Genomic DNA, 23,239 nt, shown 5'->3' on the forward strand with positions numbered 1-23,239 from the left:
TTTGCATTGAAATTCAAAGGTAACTGTTTCCCTTTACCATGCTGGAACCCTTTTTAGTCCAGGTGAGGGTGAGAGGAGGGTTTCCAGACCACTTGCAGTTCAGAGTGACGTCTGAGTCCACGTCCACTGTAACCGGCCGGGGCTCCACTACCAGTATTGGGCCAACTGAAAAAAAGTAACAAAAACTTATCACATGTATGTTAAAGCACAGATTTTTTGATCATCACCTGAGCAACGCACAGAGATTGATGCACAATTTTATAACTAACAGGAATTGTAGCGTCTTTACCTTACAATATAAAGCGTCTTGAGGTGACTGTTTGTTGTGATTTGGCACTATATAAATAAAATTGAATTGAATTGAATTGAACTACTGTAACACGCTCCCCTCTCTGGCCTACCAAAGAATACAGTAAATCAGTTCTAAATCTGCTGCAGGAGTTCTGACTAAGACCACAAGGATGTTTTAAAGCCTGTTTTAAAGTATTTACACTGCTTTGATAGTCTTAAATTTTTAATTTTAAAATTCTCTTTTTACTCTATAAGGTCTACAAGGCCTTGCATCAGACTCCTTCTAAAAATGCTATTGTTTTATGAGCTGGGAATGCCCCGCAGAGTCTCCAGTTTTTCTCTTTCATCTGTTCCTCAAAGCAAAACAACAAACAGCCACAGCCTTCCAGGGAGGGTAGAAGGAGCCTATTATTATTATTATTAGTAGTAGTAGTACTAGTAGTTGTTGTTGTAGAGGCAGTAGTAGTTGTGTAATACTGTAGTAGTAGTAGTAGTATTCACTCTTACTGTCTTGAAATTGTTCAAATATTTTTTTTATATTCTATATTTTTTATATTTCAGAATTTTAATTATGTTATTGCACAGGTTACATTTTATTGTGCGACTTTTATTCATGATTTTTTCAGTTCTATTCCATACTGCATATTTTTATTCTTTAACAGCATTCTCTAGTTTTTGTTGTTCATTATTCTCAATATCATATTTTCTTTTAAAGTACTTTGATTTTCATTTCCATCCATCCATTTTCTTCTGCTTATCTTTTTAAGGGTTTTTTGGGGGGGGAGGGAGCCTATCCCAGGGCCAACACTGTCACACTCACATTCACACATGTGGCCAATTTAGAATAAACACATAACTAAACTCCATGCATACTTTTGGACTGTGGGAGGAAGCTGGAGTACCCAGAGAGAACCCACGTAGGCACGGGGAGAACATGCATACCCCACAGATAAAGGCCCCAGGCTGGATCCAAACCCAAGACCTTCTTGCTACAAAGTGACAGTGCTAACTATCACACAACCCTGCCACGAACCCATTTTCACTTTTTGTTTAAAAACTATTGATACTAATTGAACTGTCTGGAAAGTGGAAATTATGTTTTATTAAAGCAGAATTTATTCATTTTCTGTAAGGAAAACTGTTTATTTAACTAGCAGAAGAATATATATATATATATATATGCAGCATTTTTCTCTTTCTCCTTTCTCCCTTTTCATTGTATTAATAATACAGTACCAGTCAAAAGTTTGGACACACCTTCTAATTCAGTGATTTTTCATTGTTTAAAAATTGTCTGCATTGTAGATTAATACATATGGAATTATTTAGTAAACAAAAAAGTGTTAAACCAGAATATGTTTTATATTTTAGATTCTTCAAAGCCTCTTGCTTAGACGACCGTTTGCACATGTTGGCATTTTCTCGGTCAGCCTTGTGTGGTAATCACCTGGAAGGGCTTTCAGTTAACAGCTGTGTTAATTTATTGAAATTCTTGCCCTCTTACTGTCCTTGAAACTGTCAGTTGTGTTTTGAAGAGGTAGAGTTGGTACACAGTGAATTGCCTCATTTGAATAATGTTTTAATCCATATTATGGCAAGAACTACTCAACTAAGTAAAGAAAAACAACAGTCCATCATTGCTTTAAGAAATGAAGGTCAGTCAATCCAAAAAATTTCTAGGACTTTGAAAGTATCCTGAAGTGCAGTTGCAAAGACCATCAAACGGTATGATGAAACTGGCTCTCATCAGGACCGCTCCAGGAAAGGAAGACCTAAAGTTACCTCTGCTGCAGAGGATCGGTTCATCAGTTACCAGCCTCAGAAACCGCAAGTTAACAACACCCCAGATAAGAGCCCACCTAAATGCTTCACAGAGTCCAAAGTGTCCTTTGGTCTGATGAGTCCAAATTTGAGATTTTTTGGTTCCAAACACCATCATGTCTTTGTAAGATGCAGAAAAGTTGAGCAGCTGGTTCCTACATGTGTAGGTCCCACCGTCAAGTATGGAGGAGGAAGTGTGATGATGTGGGGGTGCTTTGCTGATGACACTGTTTTATTCAAAATCCAAGGCTCACTTAACCAGCATGGCTTCCACAGTATTATACAGTGACATGCCATCCATCTGATTAGCGCTTAGTGGGACCATCATTTGTTTTTGAACAGAACAGTGACCCCAAACACAATGACCCCAAGCTGACAGAGAGAATGCCAAGAGTGTGCAAAGCTGTAATCAAAGCAAAAAGGTGCCTACCGTGAAGAATCTAACACATATTTTGGTTTGTTTAAAACTTTTAAGTTTACTACACGATTCCTCATGTGTTCCTTCACAGTCTGGATGACTTCAGTATTAACTTACAATACAGAAAAAAATTAAAAAATAAAGACATTGAATGAGAAGGTGTGTCCAAACTTTTGACTGGTACTGTGCATCCTTTACTGTGAAGGACATAATGTGTCATCTTTCACATTTATTTACTTAATGCATTTATGTGTCTTGTTAAAATTTGTAGGCTTTTGACATAACACAGTTGAACCGAACTAAACTGAGAGAACACGCAACATGCATGTTGCATAACTATTGTAGTCTGTTATGAATTTACTCTATGCAATACATGAATGGTGTGTAGTACCGGTATAAATGCAGCATTTTTCTTTAGACAAACAGAGAGCACAAAGCACATTCATATCCTCAGAATCCCACTCAGCTCAGGAGTGTTTGCTCTCTACTCACAGTGCACGTCCACAAGGATGCTGACGTTAGTGCTTCCCACGGCGTTGAACACCTGACAGGACACGGGCTCGGTGAAGAAGGAGTGATCTGCTGTTGTGACAAACACGCTTTCTCTGGCTCCCTCCAGCAGCACACCACCTTTAGCCCACCTGACAGCGAGACACACAGCACAGTTAAACATGTTCCTAAGCATTGTAAATCACTGTCACGTAGACCTCCCAGCAGGATATTTCAAAAGCAAAATGGGTTTTTTTGTGTGGTTATCCAAATGTTAGATTTCCACCATAAGACATGATTCTTTTTAAATTATCAATTAAGCTAACATTTACAGTGCTTTAATATGAAAACCTGAGGGTATGATTGCAAGAAATTTCTGTTCATTTCTGTATCTTGCCAGATATCTGACTCAAAATCAAATAACCATATTCCACATCTTCCATTAGATGACATTTAATGTTCACTCAGTAGGCCTAGTGCCTGAGTGCCTGGCAGTGTTCCCACACAGCGACCCTCTGGTGGAGTCTCAAACCTCAAATTACAACCATTGTGTTAAACTCCAGCATTTTGCAATTTCAGTGTTTCATTGCTGTCGCTTTAGATAAAAGTCAGCGTTTAGCTGTACAAATGTTCAGTGCTTCTATCAGGTCTGTTCTCTGAGCAGAAATTATTATTCAGGAGCAACAGCAGAGTGGGTACGAGCAGATTCAAACAGATGAAAGAAAATGTATTGGCTTTAAACATTCTTGTGGCTCCTAATGTTGCACTGCAGGACAAGCATCAAAAAGCTTCTCATAGCCTGAAGTGCACATAAACCCATAAACACATCTTTAACAAAAACATCCAGACCTGTAGGCCATGATAGGAGGGTTGGCAGTCGCCTGGCATGTAAAGGTAACCCTCTCCCCTTCGAGGACAGAGCGAGGCTCGATGGACAAGGTCACGGTGGGAGGGTCTACACAGGGAAAGACAGGTATTCAGTATGTGTTGTAAAGGTTACCTGAACAACAGTGTGAACATGAACCGCATTTATAAAAGATGCATGTAGCCTTTAAGTCTGAAACTTAATGCCAAAGCAGAAGTGCCTTAAACCTGCATTCTTTCGAACATCCAGCAGGGGACGACTCTGGTTGTAAAGAAACCTGCGGGTTCCCTTCATCGGAGACCTCAATAAACACTTTCTGATGAGTTTTTTGTTCTCAGTTGAAAGTTTCAGTCCTTAGCAAATATAAAACAGTGCTAAGTTTATAAATTACATTCTCCATTGGTGTCCAGAAGAACGATAAAAGCACGGTATGACTTAGGCCTCGCTTAGCAGCTACCCAGTGAGCATGCAGTGTCACCCTGTATCACAGTCAGATCTGCCCTATGCTTGAGACTTTTAAGATGCCGATGGAGAAAATGCTCAAGTCGAGGCTTAAAAAAATGGACTTTGCGTCGGTGGTGCAGCTGTCTTTAATATGCAGTCTGTGAGTTTGACTCATACGCTATATCAACAAAAGTACTGGATCACCTACTTATTACACCTACTGGAACTGCTCAGCCATGGAAACCCACGCTACGAAGCTCCCGGCGACCTGCTTTTTGTGCTGATGTTAACTCCAGAGGAGGTTTGGATCTCTGCAGTTATTGAGTCAGCAGAGCTTTGGGGCTGATTTGCTGTAGTTTCCAAGTATTTCCACTTTGCAATAACACCTCTTACAGCTGATTGTGGAACAACCAGGAGGGAAGAAATTTCATGAATTCATGAATGTTTGTAAACGTAGACTGCGTGGCTAGGTGCTTGGGTTTTGTACACCTGTGGATATGGAACTGAAAACACCTGAATTCAAAGATTAAGAAGTACTTATATAATCTATGTGTTTTAAGGAGAAAGTCTACTTCCATATATGTTATTTTGGTGAGTGTTTCGGTAGCTAATTAAACTCTTTGCAGCATGTCTACATAAAATATGCTTGTCTTCAGTCACCAGAGCTCTATTTGTGTTTAGAATCTTACAGACAGGAAGAGTAACATACGGTGGACATTAAGGGTTAGAGTGGTCCGTTTGCCCATCGGTACGGCCGGATTGCTGGCCACACAGGTGAAATTGCTGCCGCTGTCAGTGTCGACTGGTGTGATGGGCAGGTAGCTCCTGGTTGTAACCCTTTTCCTGTCTGGCAGCACTTCCTGTTTGACAAAGAAAAAGACAAGACAAGCATTAGCAGGGGAGAGCACGGGAAAGGAAGGATTTAGGGAGGAGAGCCCACAGAGAAAGCCCACAGAGGAAGATCAAAGCAAAGAAGCACAGATGAGAGGAAAGACAAAAAAAAGGAGAAATAATATCAGGAGAGAAAAAATGTAGAAAGACAGGTAGAGGATGGAGGGAGACACTGGTATGTTACTAATAGAGCCAAGAGTATAAGAAATGATTGAATATAAATAGCAATCCATGGACAGAAATAAAAAAAAAATACATAAAGTATGTGAATTTAAGAAGGAAAAGAAAGATATAGGAGAAAAGAATTGATAGATGAATCAATAATGAAAACAGTCCTTAGTGGCAGTCATAAAAGAGAAGCTATAAATCTTCTTGGGGCCAATGTGAACATAAAATCCAGCTTTCTTGGAATGAGGAGGTGGCATTTTTCAAAATGCAGCCACAAAATCTGTCAAGAAACTGTGCACAGCTTTCAGTGTAGTTTAAATGCGTGGTCAGTAACAGGGTAATATAAGAGCAGCATGTAATATGCATAAGCATGTGTGGGGGGGCATAAAACTGGCTGTGATGAGAGGTAAAAACATCTGTGTTTGAGTGCGTGAGTCAGTGTTTGCTGCTGCATATCTGTGCATACGAAGCATGAGTGCGCACATGCGAGCGAGTGTCTATGGGTGTGCGCGCTTTGCAGACCTGCTTTCACGCGTACAGGAGAATATACAGGATCGCGGGGGGGTCTGAACATAGAAGAAATGAGAAATGTAACACCGTGACTTTGTGCAAGGTGTCACCAAATACATTTCCTGCCTATATGTGTGTATATAAGAACAACTCTGGCAGCGGGTTAATAAAACATGTCTTAGATCTTTGTGTCTTTCAAGTTGTGTCATGACAGTAAAGCGTGGAACGCAAGGGATGCCTGGAAAGCGTATGCTCTGCTTCCATGTAGCAAGCATGGTTGACACCAGCAATATAAAGTCTGCTGAAGTAGGAGTGGAATTAAACACACATGTAGAGTAGGTGTGCAAGTGGTATTTTTTTTTTTTTTTCTAATACAAAATTTATGAAATACCACAAGTACATCTACTTAACCACTAATTTTAATTGGCTGCCCATGCAAACTTCCTTAAGTGCAGCGACTGCAGTATTAAAACAGATGTAAAAATAGAGTCAGTGACATTGTTCTGTCCTCAATACATGTGCTGTATATATCTCTGGACAGACAGATAAACTCTTTTCTACTTCAAGACTCTGAAGACGTTGTCAGCTTGTCCACAGGTTTATTGAAGACTCAGAAAAGTGTGAAACTAAAACACATGAAAACACAAATCAGTTATATACTAATTTCTCTTAACGTACGTAAGCACAACAGAAATATACACAATTACATGAACTGCATATCTTAACATCACTGTATCTATAACCTCTTCGGTCTAGAAGATATGTTAACTTTATCAACTAACAAGTTTAAACAGTTATCATAGCTTGTTGACACACTGAACAATGTGCTCCGGCGCTAAGCCGTTCCGATCCGATTTCCCGTTACCGTCAACAAAATACACACTCGTTCCAAAAAATACACATCTCAAAATAAAGTTGTCTTAGTGTAAAGCGTACATACCCAAGATGCAATCACCACGCCTAAGATGAAAGGCAGATGTTACGCGATACTCTTACATGTGGTATCACAACTCCATGTTTCTTCCGTAGCCATGCTCTCACTTCCTGAGTTAGGTCACATGACCGGAAGCTCCGTAGCTCTCTTAAAGCGACAGTACAAAACTGAACTCAATACATCATGCATTAACGTATTCCGTTAATCGTGTAACAGAACACTCCCCGCCTGACGTGGTTACACGTCACCCAAACAGTTATCATCTTAACTAATACAAACATCTAAACATCAGGAGGAAAAAGAAGAACTGTCTCTGAAATAGGTCTAAGAAAGAACGCGTTTCCACCAGGTTTCATGGTTTTCACTTCCACCTGGCGTACTCTTCCGTCCTTACTCGGAAAAGTCTTGGTTACCAGTCCAAGGGGCCACTCATTTCTCGGTGCTTGCACGTTCTTGAGAAGAACAACACTTCCTTGTGTGATATCCGGATGAGTGGAATGCCACTTCTTGCGAGGCTGTAGAGTTGGTAGGAACTGCTTCCGCCACCTGTCCCAAAAGGTGTTGGACAAGTGTTGCACTTGACGCCACTGACGTTTGTAGAGGTCCAACTCTCCAAATTCCCCTGCAGGAACTGGAACACCGCTAACCTTCTGCGTTAGAAGAGCAGTTGGCGTAAGTATGAACCGATCATCAGGATCTGTTCCCACAGGAATGAGAGGTCTGGAATTTATAATAGCTGTGACCTCCGCCATGAAGGTCACCAACACTTCATGAGTGAGTTTGTCTTTGAGTTGAAAGAACATGGAATCCAGAATCCTTCGAGCAAGACCTATCATCCTTTCCCATGTACCACCAAAATGGGATGCGTGTGGTGGATTGAAGGTCCACGAACAACCTTGGTTTGACAGGTAAGTCTTCACCTTCGTCCCGTCAATGTTCGAAGGAATCTTCAAGTCTTTACAGGCACGGACGAAGTTTGTGCCGCGGTCAGACCGAATGTGTTTCACAGGTCCCCGCACAGCGAGGAAGCGTCTCAGGGCGTTGATGAAACTAGAGGTGTCCAGAGTCTCGATGACCTCTATGTGAACTGCCCTTACACTCATGCATGTGAAGATCACCGCCCATCGCTTGCTGCATGAGAGACCTCCCCTAATACGCCGCGAGGCAACGACCCATGGACCAAACACATCCAAACCTACATTTGTAAAAGGTGGGTCTGTTGAAAGACGATCTGATGGCAGACTAGCCATTTTCTGAATGCAAGTTGGAGCTCTTAGTCGTCTACAGGTGACACAAGAGTAGACGATGCTGCTCACTTTCCTTCTCCCGCCAACTATCCAATAGCCAGCTGGCGGACAGCACCTTCTGTAAACAAACGCCCTTGGTGTTCAGTCTGTTTATGATAGTGTCTGATGAGCAGCGTAGCAACGTGATGTTTTCCAGGTATGATCAACGGATTCCTTTCATTTTGATCAAGGCTTGAATGGTCGAGACGTCCTCCGACTCTCAGAAGACCATGGTCGTCGATATAAGGACTCAGTTTCCTAATAGGATTGCTTTTGTTAATTTCCTCCTGCCTCTGGATGCATTTGATTTCTTGCTCATACTCTTCCTCTTGTGTGGCTCGGATGATGATTGTCAGTGCTTGTTCCGACTCGTCTGCTGTAAACTCTGAGTTGCAGTAATGCCAGCCCTTACAAGAGCTCTTTGCCTTCCCTGCGGTGTTGAAGGCTCTGACTATGTGTACAAGACGAGTAATAGCTCGAGTTACTGCCTTCCAACTGGAGAACTTGGCAAACCTTTGAGACCCAAGTTGGTTGACTGAAGTTGCAGTACTCAGGGTAGACACAAGAGGTCGAATGTCTGGGTCTGAAGTAGGATCAACCAGACCAAAAGCATTTCCAGACTCGTTTGTTTTTCCTGAGGTCAAGAATGGTGGCCCGGTTAACCAGTTTGTGTCCGTCAAACGGCTTGCTGGGACAAAGCGTGTTGCATGGTCTGCCGGGTTTTTGTCCGTCGACACATAACACCACTGGTCTGGGCTGGAAGATCTCCGGATACGAAGTACCCTGTTGCTCACGTAGACGTAGAAACGTCTAGTCTCGTTATGTATATATCCCAAGACTACCTTGCTGTCTGAGTAGTAAGTCACTGCATCAAGCTTTAGGTCCAGTTCTGTTGAGATGAGTTCTACTAGCTCCACAGCAAGTACTGCTGCACACAGCTCTAACCTAGGGATTGTGTGCTCTGGTCGGGGTGCTAGTTTTGCTTTCCCCATTACAAATCCCACGAAGTTGTTCCCAGCTGAATCTGTGACCTTCAAGTACGCGACTGCTGCGATGGCCTTAATTGAAGCATCACAAAACACACATAACTCTCTTCTCACAGCACCGGAGGTTGATGTTGGGGTGTAGGGCCTCGGAACTGAAAATTTAGATAGCTCTGTCAAAGAGGCTCTCCATGATGTCCAAACTCCTTCCATCTCTTGAGGCAATGGAGCATCCCAATCCCCGTTCTCCGCTGTAAGCTCCCTGAGGATAGCTTTGCCTTGTATTGTGACTGGCGCTGCGAATCCTAAAGGATCATAGAGGCTGTTGATGGTGGACAAGACACCCCGTCGAGTGTATGGCTTAACCTCCTCTGAGACAGTGAAGAGGAAATAGTCGGTTTGGAGGTCCCACTTGATACCCAGACTGTGTTGTGTCGGTAGCACGTCTGCATCCAGGTTAAGATCTTTAAAGTCGCTTGAATGATCGCTCTGCGGAAAAGCCTCCATGACCTTTCTATTGTTCGCTGCGATCTTGTGGAGTCTCAGGTTTGACTTTGAGAGAGTGTCTCGTGTCCTTCTCAACAAGCTAACAGCCTCCTCAACTGTGGGCAACGACGTCAAGCCATCATCCACATAAAAGTCTCGCATCACAAAGTGCTTGACATCTGGGTCCACATGGAAGTCGCTGAGCTGGACTGACTGGTGCAGGCAATGAATAGCCACAGAGGGTGATGGGCTGTTCCCAAACACGTGTACTCTCATGCGATATTCTACAACGTCTTTGCTAAGATCGTTGCCCTGGAACCAAAGGAACCGCAGGAAGTTCCTGTCTTCTTCCCTTACCAGGAAACAATAGAACATCTGTTCTACGTCTGCTGTGAACGCAATCGCTTCTCTTCTGAAACGAATCAGGACACCAAGCAGTGTGTTGTTCAAGTCAGGTCCCGTTAATAGGGTGTCGTTGAGCGACACACCATCGTATGGGGCGCTTGAATCGAACACCACCCGGATTTTGTCTGGTTTTCTTGGGTGGTAGACGCCAAATATTGGCAGATACCAACGTTCTTCATCCTTGCTGAGAGGAGGAGCTAACTCCGCATGACCATTTTCAAACATCTGCTCCATGAACCTGAGAAAGTGATCCCTCATTTCGGGTTTCCTGTCGAGGTTGCGTTTAAGCGACATAAGACGTTTCAGTGCCTGGGGCCTGTTGCCAGGGAGACGTTGGCGTGGCGATTTAAAGGGCAACGGAGCGATCCAACTACCGTCTGGGTCCCTTGTTAATCCCTCATCCATTATCCTTATGAATGCAATGTCCTGGACTGAGGGAGCCACTTGGTTGTCATCCCTGCTGCGCTCAAACACTGTGCGTCCCAGGTGACCTGTTTCACAAGGACTGCCTTCTTCAGGTGATGCTGGCGGATGTTTGAGGACCTGAATGTCACTGTATTTCTCCTTAATGTGGAATACATTAGGACACGGATCAAAGAGGGTAGGACGTTCCAACTCTGTGGTGTGTGTATAGAACGCCCTGACTGTAGGTGGTCTGTGAACTCTTCCAAGACACACATTACCAACAATAACCCACCCAAGATCCAACTTCTGAGCATAGGGTTGGTTGTGCGAGCCATTCACCTGCTGCGGACCTTATGGACTCTGATAATGTCTCTGCCCAAAAGGAGAATTATTTGAGCCTGTGAGTCAATCTCTGGGATGAGATGGGCTACTGATTTCAGGTGTGGGTGATGAACAGCTGCGCTGGGGGTTGGTATTTCATCCCGGTTGTTAGGAATGTCATTACATTCAATGAGACTTGGTAGTGGGATCCTCACTGTTCCATCTAGTGATTCCACTTCAAAGCCACTGGCCCCGTCTTCCCATAGTCTCCTTTTTCTCCCGCACATGTCCTCAACACGTAAGGAGCACTTGGGCCTTGGTTGTTAAACAGATCGAAAAAACTGAGAGCGAGGCCAGCGAGCGGTTGCTCTGTTCATCCAATATTGCATACAGCTTCACTGCCTTTTCTCGCCGGCTGGCGGGGTACACATTCACAAGACAGATCTTAGAGCAAGATCTACCTGATAGATTTTCACCACAAACCTTAGTGCATTTGCTCGTGACTTGCGATTCCGAAAGGTTGTCCTCCTCCCCGCCGTGCTCTTGAGGCGAGGCTTCCTCTCTAGTCCATGGAGCAGGTCCGGGGTGAAGTGCTGAGTTATGCCTGTCACTCTTACATTCTGCACACTGGATTTTAGTTTTACAGTTTCTGGCGATGTGTGTGGATGAAGCGCAGCATTTGAAGCAGACATTCTTCTGTCTCAGAAATGTTTTACGCTCCTCCATGGTCTTTTCTCTGAATGCACGACATTTACTTAAGGGGTGTGGCTTCCTGTGGATAGGGACACTGTTTCTCTATGTTTTCTGAGTTTGTTGGAGGCTCACCAGTCTCTGTCGCCGTTTTGAAAGACGTCTCAGTTTTGTGGACGGAGACCTCACTGTATTTGTTTTGTCTCCAGACTGACTTCTCTGTCTTTGGGAGAATGTCTGTGTAAGAGGTGAATTTAAAGCTTGGGTCATTCCTTATCCTCGCTTCCTGACCGATAAACTCTACAAAGCACACAAAGGGTGGATAAGAAACACGATTTTGCTGCTTGTAACATGCACCAACTGAAGCCCACTTTTCCTGCAGATGAAATGGGAGTTTTTGAACAATCGGGTTGACCCCTCTTGCTGTGTCGAGGAAGGCGAGACCCGGTAAGTCTCCATCCGCTTTTGCTGCCCTCGAGTTCCATCAGCAAATCACTTAACCTTGTCAGTTTTGAGTAATCCCGGCTTGTGATCTTAGGGAAGGAGTCAATACGCCTGAACAGGGCGTCCTCTATCGCTTCTGGTGATCCATATATTTGATCGAGTCTGTCCCATGTCATAGCAAGCCCTGCTGCTGGGTGGTTAATATGAATTGCTCTGGGGTGGGGTGGGGGATGGGGCCGCGGTGGGGTGGTTGGGGGGGACTGGGCACTGCATTTCCATGCCCAGGCCAGTATGTCCTGTCGCCTGTTTGTGTCTATTGTTGAGTGAATGGGCATCTAGGAGGAGCGGGCCGCCCTCTGCGGTGGGGGCGAGGGCGCCAACCTCGGGTGCTGCAGTGCTCCGGGATGCTGTCACCGCGGCCCCGGGCTCACCTCCCCCTGCCCTGTGCTGGGGTGTGGGAGGTCGGGGTGCCTATTGAGCCAGCGGCCAGCTGGCTCTCTTCTTCCAGGATTTTTCCTGGTCATATGCCCCCCCCCCCCCCCCCTCCCCATACACAAACACACACACACACACACACAGAATACACATCACTCACAGATGTAGGATGGAGAGGCCACGTGGAGAGCTGCACCACCACTTGCCTCTCCGTTTTAATTGCACTTTAGTCATTATAACTCACAACACATACACACTTACACCCTGATACACATAGGACCTTTGGGGCAGGCATGTTACTCAGAGGTTGATGAGATGGGCCGCTGAGGTGGCCCCACTCGGATCCTCGTCACTGTCTGTCTCCAAATTTTATTTGCACTTTAGACATGGAGGGTTTTGGGGGGGCAGTGTGGGCAAGCGCTGACGCCCAACAGTTGGCGCTTGTGGCATAACTGTCCCCTCAATTTTAACTGCAACCCTATACACCTCATTCACTCACAAACATTAACACATAGACCTACAAGTTGGGGAGGAGGAGGGGTGGATGGGTCATCTTACACCCCGATTTCTTGCGTCTCGCCCGGGGTAGGGGTCGGGTGGTTCCTTGGGGACCGGGCTGGTGGCGTCCTGGGGTCGCTGTTGGCCCTGGGGTGGTTTCCACTTGCCCCGCCTTCAGAGGGTGGGTAGCTATGGATGAATGTGTGTCTTTGTGTATTTGTCACCGTCTCCGTGAGTATGGGTGGGTGAGTGAATGTGTATGTATGGCATATCTGTGTGTGGGTAAGTATGTATGGGCATGTATGAGTATCTGTGTATAAATGTGTACACGGGTGTCTGGGTGTGTTTGTATGTATGGCTGGACCTGGGTCTGGGCCTTGTGCCTTGCCTCCTGGCCGCTCCTTGCTGGTTGCCTCTCCCCCCTACCCCCTGGGATGGGGGTGCCTCGGGGTTCCTGGGTGGGGCTGGGTGTTCTGGCGTGGGTACTGGCCTGCCCCCCTTGGGGGTGCGGTGCGGGGCTGCGTTGGCTTCTTCGGCGGGGGGGGGGGCTCTGTGGAGGGTCGGGCGGGTCCTTGGGTGCCGTGGGCCCGGGAGCCCTGCCGCCGGCCAGTGCAGGGGGCTGGCGCTGGGGGGGGGCTGGCTTCTCATCGCCTTGGGTTCCCTGGAGCCCTCGCTCCTCGACTGGGGGGGGCTCCGTCTGAGACCACCCTCTCCCGTCTGCTGGGGTAGGTGTGCGGTTGTCTTTGGACTGAGTGGCCGGGGGTCTTCCTGGCCCTTGGTGGGCTGCTGGTGGCCTGGGGTTCTGGGGGCTTTCCGTACCTGCCTCTGGCTTCTGATGGGTGGAGCTGCAGCGTTTTGCCCTCATTGGTAAGTACGTTCCATGACACAGACACAAACATGACACAGACACAAACGCCCACTCAATCACAACTCAACAAAATTGTTGGTGTGCGTAACATGCTTTGTTAGTTTTGTTTTTCACACACAAATTTATTTTTGCAAGTATTGATAGTATTTTTTTTTATATGTTAAAGTGATGAACTATCTGATTAATAGACTTGTGCTCTTTCCCCTTTTTTTTTTTTGCTCCCTTTCTCTCTCCCTTTTTTCTTCTCTTTATTTTCCTCTTCTTCAGCCTGTCAGCTCTGGCTGTTACATAGTATGTGGAAAAATAACTCAGATAAATAAAATAAAGGGTTAAAACAACAACAAGAAGAGCCTATTGAGAACCTATAGAGCTCATCTTGAAATAGCAAATATGTTTGGCACAACAACGCATTCAGATCACAGTTCTGCTTGCAAGATCTACCAGACATGACAGGCTAAAAAAAAAAAAAAAAAAAAAAAAAAAAAAAAAAAAAGAATTGCTCTGATCTGCTCCACGTGCTCTGCAGACTCCTTACCAAGCCACCTGAGCAGTAGATCCATTTCCTCACTTGGCGAGAGGGTCAGACCTGCAGTCACGGTGAGAAAGGACCGTTTCCACGCTCTGTAAGTCTGTGGCCTATCGTTGAACTGCAATAAGCCTGTAGCCACTAGCTCACGACGCGCTAAGTACCTCACAAAGTCGTTCGTGTTTATGCCACCGTCGTTGACGTCAGGAGATACTGGGTACGATGTCAAACTCGGGCGCTGCATGGGGGAGACAAAATCTCTATCAAACTTGACTTTACGTGATGCCGGGCTGTACTTATCTTCATAAGCGTAGGGCTGCTGTAAAGTAGAGTGAACTGCACCGTTTCGCCCTGGCACGAACGGTTTTGCTTTTGGCTTGAGGTGTGAGGCGCTGAAGCCTGTGCTTGGCTCTGCCTTAACAGGAGAAATGTCCTCGCCTAGCTGTTCAGCGTCCTGTGAAAGTTCTGAACCTTTGACTTTAGCCTGATCGACCACATATTGTCTTGTGCGTTCCGTGGCTTCCAAGGGAGAGGAGTCGAGATTCAGTTTGCAGCTGTGTTTCTCACTTGCTCCATCGACAGCTGCTTCAAGTGCTTCTGCCTCTGCAATGGCTGCAGCAGCTTCTTTTTTATGACTCAGCATTTCTATGCTTGCTTCTAGCTTAGCTTTCTACAGTTTTAAGCTTACTTCCTCTTCTAGAAAGGTAAGGCGTGTCTTAGCGGCCTCTGCTCTTGCCCTGGCCTTGGCTGCCGCTGAGCCAGTAGAAGATGCTCTGGATACTGATGTTGCAGCTGACACTTGAGAGCGTGTCTTTAACGATGACGCTTTTTCTGCCATGGCGTAGGTTAGCGTTGTAGCTCCACTTTACTGCTTCCGTGATGACTATTCACATGCCACATGTGACCAGGTAAGTAACACTGCGCTGTCTTGTCCGCTAGAAAGCCTTGGTTTCACTGTTCTGTCCTCAATACATGTGCTGTATATATCTCTGGACAGACAGATAAACTCTTTTCTACTTCAAGACTCTGAAGACGTTGTCAGCTTGTCCACAGGTTTATTGAAGACTCAGAAAAGTGTGAAACTAAAACACATGAAAACACAAATCAGTTATATACTAATTTCTCTTAACGTACGTAAGCACAACAGAAATATACACAATTACATGAACTGCATATCTTAACATCACTGTATCTATAACCTCTTCGGTCTAGAAGATATGTTAACTTTATCAACTAACAAGTTTAAAACAGTTATCATAGCTTGTTGACACACTGAACAATGTGCTCCGGCGCTAAGCCGTTCCGATCCGATTTCCCGTTACCGTCAACAAAATACACACTCGTTCCAAAAAGTACACATCTCAAAATAAAGTTGTCTTAGTGTAAAGCGTACATACCCAAGATGCAATCACCACGCCTAAGATGAAAGGCAGATGTTACGCGATACTCTTACATGTGGTATCACAACTCCATGTTTGTCTGTGTAGATTCTCAGTTATCCAGGTCATAGTAGTCTCTGGAGCTTGAAAAAAGGCGACTGGACTTCTTTTTGTTTCTTGAAGACGTTTCACCTCTCATCCGAAAGGCTTCTTCAGTTCTCAACCAAATGGTGGAGAGACCCAGGTATTTAAACCCCTGTGGGCGTAGTCCCCTGGAGGTGGTTATGACCCTCTATTGATCATGTGCTTGAACACATGTGCCCAGGTGTGAAGGGGGCGTGGGTCATATTTAATCAGTGGTTTCAGTTGAAACCAACTTAGGACTTCCGCTCCATTGTTTCCTGTGGCCTATTGAGGTCACTGGAACAAAGGTGTGAATGGGGGTTGAGACGTCTGGGAAGGGAGCTCAGGACAGCACTGTAAGCGGGGGAAAGTTGGTGACGTAATCCACCTCCTCTGTTCAATGATGGTTGTTCACAGTGGACATAGATGGCTTCTTTCACTCCTCTTTCAAACCATCTGTTTTCCCTGTCCAAAATGTGGACATTGGCATCCTCAAAAGAGTGCCCTTTTTCCTTCAGATGCAGATGTACTGCTGAATCTTGTCCTGTCGAAGTGGCTCTTCTATGTTGTGCCATTCGTTTGTGAAGAGGCTGTTTGGTTTCACCAATGTAGAGGTCCGAGCACTCTTCACTGCACTGAACAGCATACACTACATCGCTGATCTTGTGTTTGGCGGGTTTGTCCTTGGGATGAACCAGTTTTGTCTTAGGGTGTGACTTGGTTTGAAGTATACTGAGATGTCATGCTTGGAGAAAATTCTTCTGAGTTTCTCTGACAAGCCTGACACATATGGGATGACAATGTTGTTCCTCTTGTCCTTCCCATTCTCTGTAGTTTGTGTTTGGCCTTCATTCCTGTGCATCTTAGCTGATTTGATGAAGGCCCAGTTGGGGTAACCGCATGTTTTGAGGGCTTTCTTAATGTGTGTGTGTTCCTTATGCTTCCCTTCTGCCTTAGAGGGAACACTTTCCGCACGGTGTTGTAGGGTCCTGATCACCCCAAGTTTGTGTTCCAGAGGGTGGTGGGAGTCAAAGAGGAGATACTGGTCTGTGTGTGTGGGCTTCCGGTAAACTTCAATGTTGAGGCTTCCATCTTCCTCGATAAGCACCGCACAGTCCAGGAATGGTAACTTGTTATCTCTGGTGTCCTCCCTGGTAAAACGTATGTATTTATCCACTGAGTTAATGTGACGAGGGAAGGCTTCTACTTCTCGGGTTTTGATTTTGACCCAGGTGTCATCTACATATCTGTACCAGTGGCTAGGTGCCGTCCCTTTGAAAGAACCAAGAGCTTTACTTTCCACTTCCTCCATGTAAAGGTTGGCTACAATGGGAGACACTGGGGAGCCCATGGCACATCCATGCTTCTGTCTGTAGAATCCATCATTGTATTTAAAATATGTTGTGGTAAGGCAGAGATCTAAAAGTGCACAAATCTGATCTGGGGTGAAGCTGGTTCTGTTCAGTAAGGAATCGTCTTCCTGTAGTCGTCTTCTGACGGTCTCCACTGCCTCAGTTGTAGGTATGCAAGTGAAAAGTGAAACCACATCAAAGGACACCATGGTTTCATCTGGATCCAGTACAAGATTCTGGACCTTGTTAGTAAAATCTGTAGAGTTTTCAATGTGGTGGGGTGTGATGCCAACAAGCGGTGATAAGATGGTGGCGAGGTGTTTGGAAATGTTGTAGGTGACCGAGTTTATACTGCTGATAATGGGTCGAAGTGGGACTCCTTCTTTGTGGATCTTTGGGAGTCCATAAATGCAAGGAGTGGCTTCTCCAGGGTACAGGCGGTAGTAAGTGGGGCGGTCAATGGCTTTTCCTTTTCAAGTTGTTGCAGGCAGCAAACAACTTTTTTTCTTGTAGTTGCTTGTGGGATCACGTCTCAAGACCTCATAAGTATTGTTGTCACTGAGGAGTGTAGTAATTTTGTTGTGGTAATCCGATGAATTCAGCACAACCGTGCACCTCCCCTTGTCGGCTGGCAGTATGGTGATGTTTTGATCCTTGCTTAGGGCTGTGATGGCCTTCTTCTCCTGAATGGTGAGGTTGGATGGAGGAAGTCTTGCACTGGCGAGAGTGGCTGAAACTTTCATCCTGATCTGTTCTGCTACAGGATGAGAAAGTTTGTTATTTCTTATAGCGGTTTCTGTTGCTGTGATGAGGTCTACTATAGGAAGCTGTTGTGGGGCTATGGCAAAGTTGAGTCCTTTGGCTAGCACATTTTCTTCTGGTTTGGTGAGGACCCTGTCTGATAGGTTCTTCACCCACTTTCCTTGGTTTCCATTGCTTATCGTGTCGTCCTGTTTGTTAACAGATGAATGGTATGCCTTGGTTTGCAGAGTTTGAAATTTACGTAGTTGTCTTTCCTTGCCTTTGATGTGTTGTGCGAGCTGGGCTTTGTCCACAAATGTAGAAACTTCTTCTGCGATGGTGTGAGGTAAGAGTGATGAGAGTTTCTGCTGAGTCTGGTGGATTTTGTTCTGGAGTGCATCTATGGTGAAATGGACCTGTCTTATCCTTTCACTTAAAAGGTGGTTCTGTGCTCTCCATAGAATTTGGAGAGCACAGAAATACATACGTTTTACCAGGGAGGACACCAGAGATAACAAGTTACCATTCCTGGACTGTGCGGTGCTTATCGAGGAAGATGGAAGCCTCAACATTGAAGTTTACCGGAAGCCCACACACACAGACCAGTATCTCCTCTTTGACTCCCACCACCCTCTGGAACACAAACTTGGGGTGATCAGGACCCTACAACACCGTGCGGAAAGTGTTCCCTCTAAGGCAGAAGGGAAGCATAAGGAACACACACACATTAAGAAAGCCCTCAAAACATGCGGTTACCCCAACTGGGCCTTCATCAAATCAGCTAAGATGCACAGGAATGAAGGCCAAACACAAACTACAGAGAATGGGAAGGACAAGAGGAACAACATTGTCATCCCATATGTGTCAGGCTTGTCAGAGAAACTCAGAAGAATTTTCTCCAAGCATGACATCTCAGTATACTTCAAACCAAGTCACACCCTAAGACAAAAACTGGTTCATCCCAAGGACAAACCCGCCAAACACAAGATCAGCGATGTAGTGTATGCTGTTCAGTGCAGTGAAGAGTGCTCGGACCTCTACATTGGTGAAACCAAACAGCCTCTTCACAAACGAATGGCACAACATAGAAGAGCCACTTCGACAGGACAAGATTCAGCAGTACATCTGCATCTGAAGGAAAAAGGGCACTCTTTTGAGGATGCCAATGTCCACATTTTGGACAGGGAAAACAGATGGTTTGAAAGAGGAGTGAAAGAAGCCATCTATGTCCACTGTGAACAACCATCATTGAACAGAGGAGGTGGATTACGTCACCAACTTTCCCCCGCTTACAGTGCTGTCCTGAGCTCCCTTCCCAGACGTCTCAACCCCCATTCACACCTTTGTTCCAGTGACCTCAATAGGCCACAGGAAACAATGGAGCGGAGTCCTAAGTTGGTTTCAACTGAAACCACTGATTAAATATGACCCACGCCCCCTTCACACCTGGGCACATGTGTTCAAGCACATGATCAATAGAGGGTCATAACCACCTCCAGGGGACTACGCCCACAGGGGTTTAAATACCTGGGTCTCTCCACCATTTGGTTGAGAACTGAAGAAGCCTTTCGGATGAGAGGTGAAACGTCTTCAAGAAACAAAAAGAAGTCCAGTCGCCTTTTTTCAAGCTCCAGAGACAACTCCATGTTTCTTCCGTAGCCATGCTCTCACTTCCTGAGTTAGGTCACATGACCGGAAGCTCCGTAGCTCTCTTAAAGCGACAGTACAAAACTGAACTCAATACATCATGCATTAACGTATTCCGTTAATCGTGTAACAGAACAGACATTTTGTCAGACCCAGTATGGATGAATGAAGCAACACACAGCAGTCCAAAGAGGGACCTCTCAGATAATCTTTTTTTTTTTTTGTTTTTTTTTAAAGAAATCTAAGGGTTTTTTTTTTTTCCCACACTGAATCCAGTGTTACATCATATCCTCTTCAAACTTCTGACTGTGATAGCTCCCCTGCAACTGACAAAGAAGTTTAGGACTATGAAATTTTTTTCACATCCTCGTTTGGTTCATTTCATTGCTTTCATTTCATTTCAGAACGTAAGAACTTTAGTGTAGTCACGGCTTTCTCAGCATGAGAAAAAAAAAGCCTGTTTTTTGTTTGATTTAGTAAAGAGAATCCAGTTATGCTTGTGCCCTTTCATTGCTGCTATTGGAAGTAAACACTGTGTTAATAAAGTCTGCAACAACATTTCAAGGCACAGAATTTTTCTGTCCATTGATTTGTAGGTTGGAATCTGTATCCATTAAAACATTTCTTAATAAATATGGCGAGTATTTTGTTGACTAAAAACCAAGAAACACTCCCGTGTGTAATACTAATGAACTGCATGCTATTTCCCTACTGCAGGACTTCAGGGAAGCTGCCTGGCCTGAGGTGTGCATATTGTATTTACCCTTCATAACATGCCTACAGCAAAAATTAAAAAAAAAGGCATAAAAACAAACAACTAAGCAGGCAGAGTGGATTATATTACAGAGGAGACTGTATTGTACTACAGTTTGTGTTACAAACTCTTATAGCCATTAGCAAATGTGAAAGTCTGCAGATCTCATTTTTTGTGAAGGAAACTCATTGTGGTCTTTATGTCAGCTTTACTGCTCCCCCCACCCCCCGCACGTGCTGCTGTTATCTGCATGTGTGCAGGGGTGTGTATGAGTCACCGTGGAGTGGTAGGCCCCCTCCACAGGAACGCCATCCTTGGTCCACTGGATGTGCGCTGCAGGCTTAGCCCCGCGGGTCACACAGGTCAGGTTGTGTGAAGTACCAGCCATCAGCAAGAGCTCGGGGGATCCCTCGACCACTGGGTCCTCAGGGGGGACTGAAGGGGAGACAGGCAAATTAATTCTTTAAAATGACACTTTTAGGTAAGTGTGCAGTCATGAATTTTTAAAAAAAAAAACCTTTACCTATACTTATAGTTGACCATATAAAGACCCAAAATGCTGTCAGACTTGTCAACAACACAGAAAAATGTAACGTTGTACGCTGTACTTTGCAGTTATCAGATGAAAACCGTATATACATGTATATATATATATATATATATATATATATATATATATATATATATATATATATTTCCACTTGACCTTTGACCCTTTTCCTGTTGGTACTTTCCAAATTCCTGTTCAGTATCTGTTTCAGTGTCTCCAGTTTAATATAGTTAACATCTTGATTAAGTTAATTACTTAAAGTTCACCCCCCAAATTAATATTAATTTACATATTTTTCCTCAGGTAGGTCTGTTAATCTGATTTGCCCAGTTTTAGAGATACTGGCTTCACCCAAGTGCTGAAAAAAAAAAAAGAAAAAACAACAACAACAACTCAGTAGCAATGTTTCTTTCCAGAAAGCATGACCCAGTTACTCAAAAAAAAAAATTCACAATTTTATTGTGAGTGTTTTCATACAGGAGCTATTTTCTTACTTCTGACTACATCCGCCCACCAAAAGGCGCGTGCAGCTAGCTAACATTACAGCTCAGCCGAGGGAGGTCGTTTTTAATGTTTACACCCTGTCACACTGTCACTAGAATGAGTCTCTCATCACAGGTAAATGCATGCTTCCTTCTGTGGAGAGATATGGTTGGTGGATGTAGTTTGGTAGAATAAAAGTAGACCTAAAACTGCTGAGTGGTTTGCCACCTCGTTCAGTTATGTTCAAGGGAAAGCCAACATGTCTGCGGCCAAAGAAAAAATATTCAAATTGGGTGAATTATTCCATTAATATAAGTATATGGTTAAAGTTAGGTAATAAATCAGATTGGCAGCTCCACACGACTGGAAATATAAAATTAATGAATTTCTCAAGAGCCAAATAACACCTTTTTTCTTAGTTATTTATCTTTTTATATTCCTAACCTTTGTCTCTCCCAAATCTGTGAACAAAAACCAGCAATGCTTTGACAAAAAACTAATTGTCTAAACTACTAGTTTCATATACTGGTGCTAAAATCTTTCTTATTTTTAATTCTTGTGATTGTTAATTTTTTTTTTTTACAAAAACCAATCCAAGCCAAGTGACATTTAATAAAAGAGGCCTGGGTGTCTCCTGGTGTTGTTTTCATGTAATGTTTTGTGCATTAGTGCAATGTGAGCTGGGCAGATTTTGGGCAGTGGCAGCTGAGTTGCATTTACAGCTACAGACACTGAAACAGCACATTTGGGGCTGTAATAAAAGTCACATGCACAGAGGCAATGTAGAAAGAGCAATTTATGCAGTATTCCAAGCTGGAATTTTAAAGACAGATTCTGAGGACATGGGAGATTTACGGTGACTTTAAATAGAGCTCTGACAGGAGATCTTTAGAGAAACCTGTCAAGAAGAATAGTTAATTGGTAAAGTTGAAAGCAGAAATCCAAAGATTTAGAGAAAGGATGCATTACAGTCAATAGTATAGAAGCAGGTGAACCTAAGCATCTGAACTGGCCAGTCACACACAGGTAATCCAGACTAAAAAGCAGTCACAGTGCGAAGCTCACTCTCTCAACTCAGGAGACCTGCTCTTCTAAAGGAAACAAGAATGAACTCAGCATACAGTTAAAACATCACATTTATTTTGTATGAAACTGTCATCTCCTAAACTTTGCCAGTTAGAAGAAAATCTGAAAAAATATCAGAAGAATGACCCCTGTATCAGTAGCTGAAGTTTACTTACTGAGTACATTGAGCTTGGCCCTCCTGGAGCGCAAGGCGGCCTCTGTGGCCTGACACTCATACAGAGAGTCATCAGAAAGCTCAGCATTGGAGATCTCCAGGTTGTACTGGCCGATGTCGAGAGAACGCAGGATACGGTACCTGGGCCAGGCTGCAGAAGAAACCCAGCAAAGCTGCAGTTAGGGGTAGCCGGCAAATAATACACGCTGTCATTTATTTACGCTGTTTGATTACAGTGTAAGTTATGCCAAGTCACATACTTTGTTTTACATAGTGAGCCAACTTGAAAGCAGGACTTCTTGTTTTGAAATGATTGTTGGAGTGAAGGAAGAGACATTCAATGCTTCTATTACAGTCATGAGTCATCATAGCAGGGCCGGATTCACAGAGAGAGGAGAGCATGTTTTTTAGAAATACTCAGTGATGATTTCCAGTTCCAACTCACTTAAAAGAAAACAAGGTGGCCTTTTTCACATTTTGCTTGAATGGGGATTGAATGAGGATTGAATTATAGAGTTAAAATTCCTAGCTAAAAATGCAGGCCTGTTATGTGGATTATCCGGAGCGTCAGTGTCACTTATTTCCTGAAAAAAGATGTTTTTCTTGAATTTTTTAGATGATGTTTTCCACAGTAGACAAATTTTTATCTCCCTCTGTTTTATCTGCGGGTTGCAGTTGAAAGCTCAGAGATGGATATTTCCAAACGTCATGACTATAAAAAATAAAACTCTGGGTGAGTAAATACCACAAAAGACATTACAAAAATATAAATACTCAATAATTCTGGTGAGC

General features: G+C 44.2%; 1 protein-coding gene across 1 annotated transcript in view; it reads right to left on the reverse strand.

The window, feature by feature from the left end:
* The window catches only part of kirrel1b (kirre like nephrin family adhesion molecule 1b), a 99,165-nt gene that overhangs the window by 20,333 nt on the left and 55,593 nt on the right, over positions 1 to 23,239 (reverse strand). The window contains 6 exon segments of the mRNA XM_030752390.1: positions 38 to 165; positions 3,023 to 3,171; positions 3,869 to 3,974; positions 5,038 to 5,188; positions 20,452 to 20,609; positions 22,449 to 22,598. Of these exon segments, the coding sequence (XP_030608250.1) occupies positions 38 to 165; positions 3,023 to 3,171; positions 3,869 to 3,974; positions 5,038 to 5,188; positions 20,452 to 20,609; positions 22,449 to 22,598 (842 nt within the window).

This window comes from Archocentrus centrarchus, chromosome 17 (genome assembly GCF_007364275.1).
Source record: "Archocentrus centrarchus isolate MPI-CPG fArcCen1 chromosome 17, fArcCen1, whole genome shotgun sequence".
Lineage (NCBI taxonomy): Eukaryota > Metazoa > Chordata > Actinopteri > Cichliformes > Cichlidae > Archocentrus > Archocentrus centrarchus.